General features: G+C 37.0%; 1 protein-coding gene across 2 annotated transcripts in view; it reads right to left on the bottom strand.

Moving 5' to 3' along the window:
• Nucleotides 1–14,162, bottom strand: part of CRADD (CASP2 and RIPK1 domain containing adaptor with death domain) — a 204,412-nt gene that overhangs the window by 166,615 nt on the left and 23,635 nt on the right. For both annotated transcript variants that reach the window (XM_073213620.1, XM_073213623.1), the window contains exons 2-3: nt 13,299–13,490; nt 12,392–12,454 (exon numbers count right to left, since the gene is read on the bottom strand). Coding sequence is in view for 1 of the 2 variants with exons in the window: in XM_073213623.1 (XP_073069724.1) it covers nt 12,392–12,454; nt 13,299–13,452 (217 nt within the window). In the remaining variant the exon portion in view is untranslated. The remainder of the gene's footprint in view (nt 1–12,391; nt 12,455–13,298; nt 13,491–14,162) is intronic.

The raw sequence follows: 14,162 nt of genomic DNA, 5'->3' as shown, positions 1-14,162 counted from the left end.
GCAAAATGGTACAGCCACTTTGGTAGATAGCTGGGCATTTTCTTATGAAACTAAATATACTCTTATCCTATGACCCAAGAATCATCCTTCTTGATATTTATCCAAAGGATTGGAAACTTACATCCACAGAAAATCTACACATGGATGTTCATAGCAGCTTGATTCATAATTGCAAAATTTTGGAAGCAACCAAGATGTCCTTCAGTAGGTGATGGATAAATATACTGTGGTACATCCTGACAATGGAATATTATTTAGCCCTAAAAAGAAATGAGCTATCAAGCATGAAAAAACGTGGAGGAACCTTAAGTGCATATTACTAAGTGAAAGAAGCCAATCTGAGAAGGCGACCCACTGTGTGATCCCAGGTACATGACATTTAGAAAAGACAAAACTACAGATAGGAAAAAGATCAGGGAGTTGTGGGGAAGATGAACAGGAGAACACAGGATTGCTAGGGGAGTGGAAGTAGTCTGTATAATATAATAATCATGACATCAATTCTATTGATACATGTCATTATACATTTGTACAAACCCACAGAACATACACCACCAAGAGTGAACCTTAAGGTAAATTGTGGACTTTGGGCAATTATGATGTGTCAATATAAGTCGATCGATTGTAACAAATGTCCCACTCTGGTCGGGAATGTTGATAATGGGGGAGGTTGTGCACATGTGGGGCCAGGGGGTATGCAGGAAATCTTTATACCTTCCCCTCAGTTTTGCTATGAACCTTAAACTGCTCTAAAAAATACAGTCTTAACCAAAAAAAAAAAGGAAAGAAAGGAATCCTGTCACATACTACTACAACATGGATGAACATGGAAAACAGTACAGTAAGTGAAATAAGCCAAATACAGAAAGACAAACACTACGTGATCTCACCTACATGTGAAATCTAAGAAAGTCAAAACCATAGCAGCAGAGAGTATAATGGTGGTTGCCAGGGGCTAGTGGGTGAGGGGAAATGGGGAGATGTTGGTCAAAGTGCAAAGTTTGAGTTCTGCAGGATGAGTAAGACCTGGAGATCTGAAATACAGTCTAGTGATTGTCATTAATAATACACTGTATACTTGAAATTTGCCTTGAGTAGATCTTAAATGTTCTCACCACATGTTAATAGGCTTGATTGTGGTAATCGTTTCACAATATATACATATATCAAACGTCATACTGTACACCATAAATATGTACAATTTTTATTTGTCAATTATACCATAATAAAGCTGAAGACAAAGTGTCACACACTTCTAATCAATAGAGTATAGAATGAATAAAAAACTCTATAGCAGGGAAACCTGTGAGACACCACCTGAACCAAGTGATCAAGGTTAACATCACCAGTTAACCGTGAGTCATACTGATGTCATATGCTGCAATATGATGCGACAAGAAGGGCACATCACCTCTGTGGTATCTTCCACAAAATTCATAATCTCAGCCTTTTCGTAAGAAAACATCAGACAAACCAAGACTGAGAGACCTTCCACAGAACATCTGACAATTACCATTCAAGTGTCAAGGGCATGAAAGACCAGGAAAGACTGAGAAAAGGTCACAGACTGGGGAGATGAAAGAGATATGACAACTGAACGAGGGGAAGGAGCAAGAGAGGGGAGAGAGGAGGAAAGACATAGAAAAGGAAGATGGTGAAGGACATGCCCATTTTCAGAAAGATATGAAGACATGTGGGTCTAAATTCTTATTTTCCATTTCATCTTTACTATTTTCTTGATCTGCAACAGGAATCTGTGTAGCCTCCCTTCCCTGTACCCCATTTCTGCAAAAAGATACAAAAAAAAACCACCAAAACACCCAGAATTTGTCAAAGGAAATACAGGCATCTATCCCTATAACTAAATCCTGTATCTACACTTGGGTTATACAGCCATGCTGTCCCCTCTTTCTATACAACTCTTGATAAAGGTGTTATGCTAGAAATAATATTACCTAAATCATGTGTGTAGTTAATTATTCTTTTACTAAGTTGTGAATTCTAATGATTCCTCCAGTTTTCTAATATCTCAATTTGATCTTAGGTTAATTATTGCTTATTGTAAAAATCCTGGGACAGTTCACAAAAACCTAAACTACAAATATTTTAAAAGAGGATTATTGCAATTGATTCATAATTTGACTGCAGTAAGTTTTTTTTTTTTACATATCTGCACTCCCATGTTTATTGCAGCATTACTCACAATTGTCACGATACTGAAATAACCTAATGTAATGGAAAAAACATATATATACACAATGGAAAAAATATACATACAATGGAATATTATTCAATCATAGAAAAGAACAAAATCCTGCCATTTGCAACAAAGTGGACAAAGCTTTAGGATATTACCCTAAGTAAAATAAACCAGATACAGAAAGGCAAATAGTTATGGTTCACTTACATGCAGAATCTAAGATTGCCATACTCCTAGAACCAGGGAGTGGAGTGGTAGTTGCCAGGGGCTGGGAGTGGGGCAAATAGGGACATGGTGGTCAAGTGTAGAAAGTTTCACTTAGGCAAGATAAGTATATTCTAGAGATCCACTGTACACCATGGTGACTATAGTTAACAACACTGTACTGTATACTTGAAATTAGCTAAGAGGGTACACTTCAGGTATTGCCACCATTAAGAAGAAAACAAACAATATGATAACATGAGAGGTGGTAGAAATGAGAATTAGCCTGGTTGCGGTGATCATTTCACTATGTATATGTCACTCAAAGCATCAGGTTGTACACCTTAAATACATGCAATTTTTATTTGTAAATTATACCTCAACAAAACTGAAAATAAAGATATCTACTAAATATGTGCTGGGATATGTATAAAATGCTTTCTGAAAGGAAATTAAGAGATTTTAATAGTAGTTACTGTTGACTTCAACTGGGAAGGGGGAGGGTTATAAACATCTCACTATTTTATGTCCTTATTCTTGAATGTTCAAATCACATACATATATTATTTCATTCTTGAAAAGGTCATCAGGATTTACATGACCATTTACATTTGTATTTTTGTTTTAAATTTAGACATTCTTTTTTGGTTTGGGCAATGGTTTTATAGAAATATAATTCTTATACCATATCACTTGCCCATTTAAAGCATACAAATCAATAATTTCTGGTATATTCACAAATTTATGCGACCATTTCCACAATCAATTGTAGAATATTTCATCACTTCCAGAAGAATTCCTGTACCCTTTAACTATCATCCCCTTTTCTCCCTCCCTATGTCATAAGCAACCATTAACCTACTTTCTGTCTCTATATTTGGACATTTCATACAAACAGAATCATCCAGTATGCAGTGTTTCTGTCTGGTGTCTTTCACTTAGCTAATGTTTTCAAGTACATCCATGTCATAGTACTAATCAATACTTAATTCCTTTTTATGGGTGAATAATGTTCCTACATATGGATGTAGCAATTTATATTTATCCATCTATCAGTTGATGAAAGTATGGATCCATCTCAGCTTTAGGCTATTGTGAATAAAGCTTCTGTGAACATTTCCTTGTTTCTATGTGTTCATGTGTTTTTGTGGGGGCATGTGTTTTTGTTTCCCCTGAGTATATGCCTAGAAGTATAATTACTGGGTTATATGGTACCTTTTGGTTTAACTTTTTGAGAAACTGAAAGTCTATTTTCTTAAGTGGCTGCCCCATTTTTCATTCCCAACAGCAATACTGTGAGGGTTCTAATTTCTCCACACATTCACCAACACTTCCCATTATCTATTTTTTAATATATATTTCATTTTTTAGAGTACTTTTAAGATCACAGAAAAATCAAGGGGAAGATACAGAGATTTCCCATATATTCCCTACCCTGACAGATGCCTAGTCTCCCCTATTATCAACATCCCCCACTAGATTGGTACATTTATTTCAATAGATGAGCCCGTATTGACACATCATAATCATGCAAAATCCATAGTTTACATATAGTTCACTCTTGGTGGAGTATCTTTTATGGTTTTTGGAGAAGTTGTATAATGACATGTATCCTTCATTAAGTATCATACAGAGTATTTTCACTGCCCTAAAATCCTCTGTGCTTTGCCTCTTCATCGATTCCCCTGCCCCAACCCCTGGCAACCACTCAGCTTTTTACTGTCTCCACAGTTTTGCCCTTTCCAGAATGTGATATAGTTGGAATCATACATTATGTAGCTTCTCCAGACTGGCTTCTTTCACCTTAGTACTATGCATTTAGGGTCCCTCCGTGACTTTTCATGGTTGCAGTTAAGTTTTTATTGAGCATTTATTATGTGCTAGGGTCAGCTAGGGCTAACATAGAGATAGTCTCTGTCTTCATGGAGTTTAGAATCTAGAGAGGGAGACAAACATAAACAAGGAAACAAATAAAAATGAATAGTTACAAGTTATTATAAGTGTAATGAAGGAAGAGTGCTTTGATAAGAAAAACCAGTCGGGGCTTGTGGAGGGGAGCTGATTTCAACTGAATCTTCAGAGGAAGCTTCTTTGAGGAGGCTCCTACTTTTCAAAAAACTTGCAGTAGTTATAAAACTGTATTGCACACTTCTAAAAGATGGATAAGAAACCAATTAACAATTTAAGATATTAGGATACCTAAAGATATTTTCCTGGCCCTTATGATAAAAAAAGAAAACCATTTGTGTTGTATAGTTCCCATCTCTCAAAAAAAGAAAACATACTCAGTCATCTAAAGAAACTAGTATTTCTCTGATACTGGTTTCAAGAAGGAACTTATCATATGATTTCATATATAAGGAACATCAGATAAATTAATAAACTAAAATTTTCCTGTGCTATTTTGTATAAGATACCAAAATGTTTTAAAATGTGCATTCCTGTTATTAACCTAATATAAAACACAAGATAATACAACCTAAGTACTGACTTTCTGGTGGTATAACCAAATGCAGTGAGTAAAAGAAACTAGTAAATGGATGCATGCCCCTTAGACTCTTTCTAGTACTAGCTAACAACTGGAACTAAGTATTCTGACTACCTAAGCTCTCTGCTGAATTTAGACTGAGATCTTGTACCGCTGAAGGAAGAGAAATCCACACACTTTGAATAGCAGTCATGAAGAAAATGACAACATTTTGCAATGAAAAATTTAGTAGCCAACCTTCCACTCTTGCTCAAGCCAAGTGACGTAGAAGCAAGCTACATTGACGTCAGGGGAAAGAGCCGAGATGTTTCTCAATGAACAAAACAAAAACTTTGAACCTGTTTAAGTATATGACCAAGTATTTGGCTGAAACCACAGAATTTGATATCATAAAGCACAAGGAAATTATTTTGACACCCCCATCCAAAAAAATCCTAAGTATTTCCATTACCAGTTGGCCACATTGACCACAAAAAAACTTCACATGGACCTTTTGAGAGTTTCCTTCCCAGGAGAACTACATCATCATGTGTCTGCCAGGATGATTTATCAGTGTATATACATATCGAGTCGTTGAATGAACTCTGCTCTCATCTGGGTTTATTTAATAGAATCCATTTAAAAACTAGACAATGACTACTAAATATAATGACTTTTGTTTCAGCATAATTGCTGCTAGGCCGTTCTGACAGCAATCCACAGAAAGGTTCATCTGCATCTTAATAAAGCAAATACAACCATTAGCCCAGAAAAGGGCACTTCCCTTCTTTCCCATTTGCACTGTTAAGTGGGCATGTACCCAATTCAACCATAAGCTACACAGGAAGCACAGAATTTTGAACGAACAGTGGATATTAATATTGAAGCATTAGAACAGTCCTTCAGGGAGACTGTGTTTGATTTAATAGGAAAAAGAAATTAGCCATTAAAAGTGCTGATGGATACTTTATGTCTCTTCCAGATAATGAGAATATGAATTCTGGGATGCTTGGAGTACCAGTCAACTAGTATGAGATGGCTGAAATAAGCTTCTCTATACCCAGGGAAGCTCTATCAGATTTACTTCTGCTGTTGCCTGAGGACATCAGATATGCAGAAGGAAAAGGAAACATGCTATCCCTGTGACTTTTGAGTGGTTTGTTCTCCTTCTGAGCAGCAGTTTTAGATGTGTCTTCTCTTGGAGCCAGAGAACTGATTTTCCATTTGTCTGGTCTCTATGTGAATCACCTAGTATACACACAACATGTGCTCAGTAAATATGTTTGACCAACAACCCAACTGTTCTACTGATTTCATGTTACATGTAGTGCCTAATATGGTGCCTTGCGGTAGGCACTCAAAACTGTGGGTCAAATGAATGTATGTAAGTCCAGTGTGTTACAAGCAGACCTCTTCTTGGTCCCCATTTATGTAAACTAAACAGTGTGAAAAATTAAAGAATTCCCATCATTTTTATGTGGCTAATTCTACAAGAGTTGTATTTATTACTATTAGGTTTTGTTTTGACTCATAAATATCTGAAATTCTCAGGATACTCCTACAATCTCTTCTCCTCTCTGACTGTATTATTTTCCTTAAGTACTCTCATCCAGCCCATTAAGTATTATCTAAAGGCAAAAAAATCTCCTAAATGTTTAGCTCTGGCCCCATATATCCAGTTGACTGCTTGACATCTCCACTTGGAGTTCAATAGGCAACTCAAACTTAATCTTTCCAAGTTCAGACTCCTAATTCTACCCCTCCCTGTCCCACTCCACTTCTATAAATGGTACAACCATTCCATGGAGCCAAAGTCACCTTTGATTCCTCCCTTTCATGCACACCTTCCATCTAATCCATCAATAGGTCCTATTGATTCTATCACCACAACATCTCCTAACCCAATCACATCTCTCCATCCTAAGCACCACTACCCTCATCTAAATCACTACCTTTTCTGGCTCAGATGCCAGAACTTGGCTCTGTCTTATTCAGGTGACTTCTTCAATGTCAACTTCTAGAAAGGCCTTTCCTGAACACCTGATCAAAAATTGGTCTCTGGACTCGATCGTATTACCTTGTTTCATTTTTTTCTTTGCATTTATCACCACCAGTTAATTTCTTATTTATTTACTTGTTTCTTTATTGGAAAGGGGGGTATTTTCTGTCTCCCCATTAAAATAGATGTCCTTAAGAGGGGGCACCTTTGCTACCTTGTTTGCTGCTATGTTTCCAATATCTGCAAGAGAGTCTGACACATAATAGGTGCTCAATAAATAGTCCTTGAACTCAGAAGGCAATGAATCAATTAGCAAATAAGCCTAAGACACATGAGAACATGCAGAATTACCAGAATTCAGAACAACACAGGCTTTTATGTAAAGCAACATATTCACTGCGACCTAATTTAAATTATCCAATTTCTCTCACTAACTTTACCCTTAATTTTATAAGCTAACATCCCAGGAACTGCATCCCAGGAACTACTGACATTCTTTACACACATCATCCCATTCACTTTTATTCTATTCTTGCATAGCCGTATGAATAGGTATAACCAGCAGAGTTGGTAGAGGGGCAGATCCAGAAGTCAGTCTTATCCCCAAATCCTAAGTCTTAATTACTGCCCTATTGATACTATGCTCCCTTCAGGTGGCCAGGTTCCCCAGGAACATGAACCCAGGACAGTGAGGTCAGAGCAGCACAGGCTCAGCTGAGGGCTCAGGGACTTCTCGCGGAAGGTCGCAGGGATAGTGTTGACCGTGAGAGCACATGGAGCTCAAGGCTTGGCTACCTGAGAACGTTCTGCCTATGATGCACACCCTGCAAGCATATCAAAACATTATCCCAAACAGTTTTTTCCCAAGTAAGTTAATTATTAAACATCTGAACCTTCTGCCAATCCCATGCAATGATTATTATGCTTTCTAAGATCCAGGTCTCCGAAGTTAAGCATTTATTTTACTGTACAGAAGGAATGGGTTTTCGAAAAGGGCAAGTGAGCTGGTACATATGATATCTCTTTGAAAAAGGTAACGAGATGTTTCACAGAATGTGCAGTATCATAGAATCAGAGAGTTGTGGAAGCAGAAAGGGACTAAGAAATGGCTCCTTATCTCACAAAAGTAAAAAAAAAAAAAGAAGAGGCTCAGTCACTTTACATGGAGAGGTATAGTGACTTATGGCTACAGAACTGGTAGCTGCTAGAGTGAAATTATACCTTTTACTGAACTGAGCTCTTGATATGTAACTGAGAAATGGCCTTTTCAATCATTTTGCCTGAGTTAATATGCATGATTTCAAAGTTTCAAAATGATGCCAAGCTTATGATATTGATATGCACATATTTTTTTCTAGACTTTATCTGTTATTTAAAACTTTTCAGGTTACCAACTTCCTACGTAATAAGAAATGAACAGCATTTCACCTTAATTTCTCTGGGGAAAAGAAAACAAAGAAATTATTATGTATTCTTGGTAAATGATCTCTTCAAACATTCATTATTATAGATGCAATGGGTGGGAGGTATTTCTAGATGGCTCCCATTTCAGCAGGAGGTAAGTGAAGGCTCCCTTGAAGAACCTCCTCCATTACATATGCTTTTTTCTCTATGGTTAAGTCCTGAATTACAACCATTAATTTCTTTCCCAGTTCAAAATGGCTCAACAGATGGACAGTGGTTCAAGATGACCCGCTAGCGCCAAACGGAACTGAACTCTTCACTGTCCGCTCTTAGGTGTCCCAGCGATCCTGATTCTCTAAGTCAGTAGTTCTCCAACTTTAAAGAACTTCTCAATCATCAGGAGGGTTTCTGAGAGCAGAGCACTGGGCGTTGCCCACAGAGTATGTGTTCAGCAGGCCTGGGATGGGCCTTAGGCGTTTTTTTTTGCATTTCTAACAGGTTCCCAGGTGATGCTGGCTGGAGACTATTGTTTTGAATTATGCAGATAAACACATTTCCATTCAGATTAACCGGTGTTGAAATTACTTGAGATGGGTTTTTATAATCCTGAGTTAAACCCAGAACACAAGGACTGGTGACTTTTAATCCAGATGTCAGAGCCATACCTTCCATAAAAACAAATATCAAAAACCAGAGTCTCATTCAGAGACCAGAACTGTGAGCTATTGTCAGAGGCCCATGAAAATTAGTTACCAACTGCTGGTTAGTGCTTTGAAAAATAATGAGTCTTGTTATAGGTAAGATTCTATTAAGCATTTTCCATTTAATAATTCTTTATCATACTGAACAAAGAAAAATTTTTTACTCCTGTGCAGTCCAGACCTGGTTTTGTTGCTTAGCAATGGGCTCCACATCCCATTACATAGTGTGTTTTCCTCTTTAACAAGGGACAGTGTGCCACAGGGATTTTTTAACTTTACCAGAGTGCTCCATGAAAAGAGATTAATAATCATTTTGTTTAATCTAGCAGACTAAAAATTCTCCAGGTGAGAAGCTTTCTTTTAGGATGTTTTATGCACTGTGCTCTTTCTTCAAAGTGAAGTTCTATGATTCACAATCATTGAAGTAACTTTTGAAGGGATTCATCTTTAATTCATCTCTGCCAACAATCAATCAGTTAGTATATATAGAAGGGTGCTTCATCCCTGATTGGCTGCGGGCTGGGCAAGTAGGAGATTGAAATGATGTGTAAAAGAATATCTGCGGACACAGTGTGGACACAGTAAAGCAGCAGGTTTAGATATTATTAAGGCAGCATCTCCTTCATAAATTCTTTGATGCATAGGATATGACTAACTCAGAAGAAAGAATAGCAAGCGATATAAGAAAATATGCAATTAGCTACTAAATTATGAGGCACTCCACCCAAAGCCTTTCAAGAATTCAGAGAGGGTAGAAATTCCTAAGAAGAGCTGGCATTTATCAAGTGCTTCCTATATACCTGGTACTTCAAATGCATTATCTCTTTTAATTGTCAAAACAGTCCTGTGAAGTCAGAACTATTATTATCCTTATTTTCAGGTGAGGACATGAAGGTTAATTAGCTTGCAAGTAAACAAACTCACGTCTGGGTTAGTAAGGAGAGCTTCGTGGAGTGTGGCTTCATGCAGACTCACTCATATTGTCCTTTTCCCTGGTGTCTCTCTGCATTATTCATAAAGGCAGGCCCTAATTCCAAGCTGTGGGCTCCTCACGGAAAAGACCTAGGCTTTAATTCATGCCCATATGCCTTTGTGAATATCTGTCCTTTTAGCCCTTTCAGCCAACAGGAGGTCCTCTGGGACAAAGGTAAAGAAAAGAGGATTTCTTTTTCTATTGCCTTGAACAGTGAGTTCTGCAGAGTGATACATGATTTGCATAGAAGGATGGTGACCTATAAAAGCACACCTGTGTTTCCATAAGAGCAGAATCACATCCACTTCCAGGTTTGAATTGCTCAGCATCTCTGTCCAAATAACCTTTCTCCTTGATTGCATTAATAACACCCTGGGCTTGATGAACCTCTTTTGATGCAACTATTCCTTGAATGTTCTCTCCAGCTCTGTCTTAAAGTGCCCCATACTCTCCAAATAATAGTATATAATTTCACCTCTTACCCTCAGCCCCTATTTCCCATACACACTTAGAAAAACAGAATAAGTAGTCATGTTTTCCTGGAGGCTTTTGAAATGAAAGATAAGACCAGCTGCACCCACTCCCTCTCAAATGTGGGATAATGGGGGGTTGGTCAGGGCAAAACCCAAACTCCAGGACCACAACTTTGTCAGTTATCTGAAAATATCTCTAAAAATGTTGTAGAAAGTAGAGGTAAAAGAACATTAAAAAGGTTACTATTTAAACCAACTACTGAGCCCTGAGATGGGAATGAGGAGTCCTGAGTTGTAGACCTGTTTCTGCCCAAGTCCTGAGGCTTTCACGGTTTAAAATGTGAGGGACAAAGTTGAAAACATTTGACAGACCCAGCACTGTTTAGGAAGCAGTGGAATGAAAACTCTCATGTACACCTGGTGGGTTTCTCCTACACAGAAAAACAGTCCACAGAGTGCAAAGGCAACCTATGGAATGGGAGGAAATATTTGCAAGGCATGTATTTGATAAGGGGTTAATATCCAGGATATATAAAGAAACCCTAAAACTCAACCACAAAAGAAACAAATAGCCAGATTACAAAATGGGCAGAGGACATGAACAGACATTTCTCCATACAGACATACAAATGGCCATTGAGCACATGAAAAATCCTGAAGGTCATTAATTATGAAGAAAATGCAAATGAAAACCACAGTGAGATACCACCTCACACCCACTAGGATGGCAACTATTAAAACAGGAAATAAGTGCTGGCCAGGATGTTGAGCAATTGGAACCACTGGGCACTATTGGTGAGCATGTGAAATGGTTCAGCTGCTATGGAAAACAGTAGGTGGTTCCTGAAAAAATTAAAATAGAACTACCATATGATCCAGCAACCCCACTTCTGGGGATATACCCAAAAGAACTGAAAACAGGATCTTGAAGGTATATGTGCACACCCATGTTCATTGCAGCACTATTTACAACAGCCAACAGGTGGGAGCAACCTAAAGGTCCAACAATGGATGAATGGATAAACAAACTGTGGTATTCACATACAGTGTCATAATAAAAAAGAAGGAAATCCTCTCACAGGACACAACATGGATGAACTTTGAGGCCAAGTGAAATAAGCCAGTCACAGAAGGACAGATACCATATAATTTCACTTATATGAGGTACCTAAAGCAGTCAGAGGCATAGAAACAGAAAGTAGATTGTGGTTACCAGAGGGGGGAAATGGGGAGCTATTTGTTGTTCAATAGGCACAGAGTTTCAGTTTGCAAGATGAAAAAGTTCTAGAGATCTGTTGCACAACAACATGCATGTAGTTAACACTACTGTACCCTTAAAACTGGTTAGGATGGTAAATTTTATTTTATATGCTTTTTTTACCACAATAATTATTTTTAAAAAGCATGATCCATGGAAGAAAAATTGATTGTGGACTTCATTAAAATTAAAAATAACTTACCTGGAGCCAAAGCTTTTTGTTATACAAATAAAGTTGATATGAAAAACCATAAAAAGAACAGGTGAAGCACTATCTATGGTGAGAGAAGTAATTCATGAAAAGCACAGATAACAGTGCCTGGCACATACAAAGCCTCAGTAAATAACGAATGTGTTATTTTATTTTGTGACTGGCAAGGTTTTTATTGCACTTTGTGTTCAAGTGATGAAGCAGTTTCCTACATTGCAACAACACTTTCTTGAAATGATTAAAATGTAATATGAGAGTTTCTTTAAAATTATGTTTAAAAGTTCCATTTCTTGGCATCAAAACTAGAGAATATTCTTTTAAGTGTGTATATGATAAGTATAAGAAAGTTTATTACTTTATTGATTCATAGCCCCTCTAGAACAACCTGTCTAGATGTGAATAAATCTCAAAAACATGATTACACGAACATGGCAAGTTTAGAAGAACACTATGATGTGCATTTTAAAAACACATGTAACAATTCTGTATATACATACTTACCTATGCAGTGACATTCCAAAATATGTATGGTGATATTCATCAATTTCAGGATAGATATTACTTCTGGATAAGGAAAAAAATAAAAGGATGAAGGATAGAACTTAAGCTGTAATAATTGCATTTTATTTCTAAAAATTAAAAAAGTTAGAGAAATATTTCGAACACAGCTTATTTGCATTACATTGAATAGTGGATATTCAGAAGCCTGATACATATTTTTTGTGTTTCATATATGTTTAACAGGTTTCATAATTTATAACATGAGGGTGTTGGTATTAATCTTCACATGCATTTTCATTACTAAGTAAAACACAAACATCATCACGCCTCTCGAAAGTCTTTCTGGAATCCTCTGGAAGTCTCACTCCCTGGGTTTCCACAGCACAATGCCTACTTTAGTCCCTGGTCTTCACTTATTTTTTTACAACTCACATGTAAACTGTTAGACTCTCATTTGCAGTGACTGGTGTTTATTTATCTTTGTATCCTCTTCAAAGCTTAAGGCCAGAATGGCTATCCTAGTATATGCTTAATAAATACTTAGGCAAAACAGTCACTTTCAAAAGGCATGTGCATGTTTCTGTGATATATGAAGTGATCTAATTCAACAAATCACAAAGAATCACAATGGCCAATAAATATTTGAAAAATTTCACACCTGTCAGAAACCAAAAAAATAAGAGTAAAGATGACAATAAAGAACGATTTGTCACCTATCGAATCAGAACAGGCTTTTAACAGTTTTAATATCCTGTAGCAAGTTTGAAAGGAACTTGGTTCCTATAAAACAGCTTCTCTAAAATCTTCTTTAATAACAAAAAACCTTTTTTTTTTAAGGAACTAGATGTGATAGGATACATCTAGGTGGTCTAAGCCAATCATACAGTCTTGCTACCCTTTCCAGTACCTGGTTTCTGCATATGCGTGTGATCCAATCCTGTCCATGACACACAAGGACAAATGTTCTGGGAGAGGGGTTCCCGGGAAGACTTTCCTGTTTTGAGAAAGGGACCCAAAACAGTAACTCTTTTTGCTTTCTTGCCTTTGAATCTTGTTTGCATACTCCTTGACCCAGTAACTTTATTTCTAGGTCTTTATCCTAAAGAAATAATCAGAGAGGTATGCAAAGAATTACATCTAAGGTCATTCACCCCTGAATTATTTACTACAATGAAAAATTGGAAACAATCATAAATATCAACAATAAGTTTGGTTGAATAAATTATGGAACATCCAGAAGCTATTATATATTCATTAAAAATTATATTGTACATGAATAGGAAATTCTTCATGACATATTGTTAGAGAGGAAAACAAGTACAAAATCAAAAATGTGGGAAAATTATATGATGAATATGTATGGTGTGTGTGTGTGTGTGTGTGTGCGCACGCACATACTGCATGTACATTCCTCCTGAAGGGTGCAATAATGGGAGATTTTTAGTTTCTTTTTTGTGCTTATTTGGACTTTGCAAAGTTTATAGCATTTGCATTTTTTGATCTTTGCAATTAGAGGGGAAAAAGTTTCTTTAAAAAAAAACATACTTAGGTGTTATATTAGAGCACCAAGGAAGAGATGTCTACCCCTAACTGGGTATCCCAGTTCTGGAAAATGCTGGAGCTGAGTCCTAAGATCAGCCAGGATCATTTGCTGGTAAGGGAAAGATATACTTCAGGCAGAGGGAAAAACATAGACTGAAAACTGAGGCTTTAGGAAACAGAGTCCTTTCAAGGAACCGCTCCTATTTTAATCTGGTTACAGGCTAGTGAT

Source organism: Manis javanica, chromosome 10 (assembly GCF_040802235.1).
Source record: "Manis javanica isolate MJ-LG chromosome 10, MJ_LKY, whole genome shotgun sequence".
NCBI lineage: Eukaryota > Metazoa > Chordata > Mammalia > Pholidota > Manidae > Manis > Manis javanica.
The sequence above is the reverse complement of the archived record's forward strand: the minus strand, read 5'-3'. Positions and strand labels throughout refer to the sequence as shown.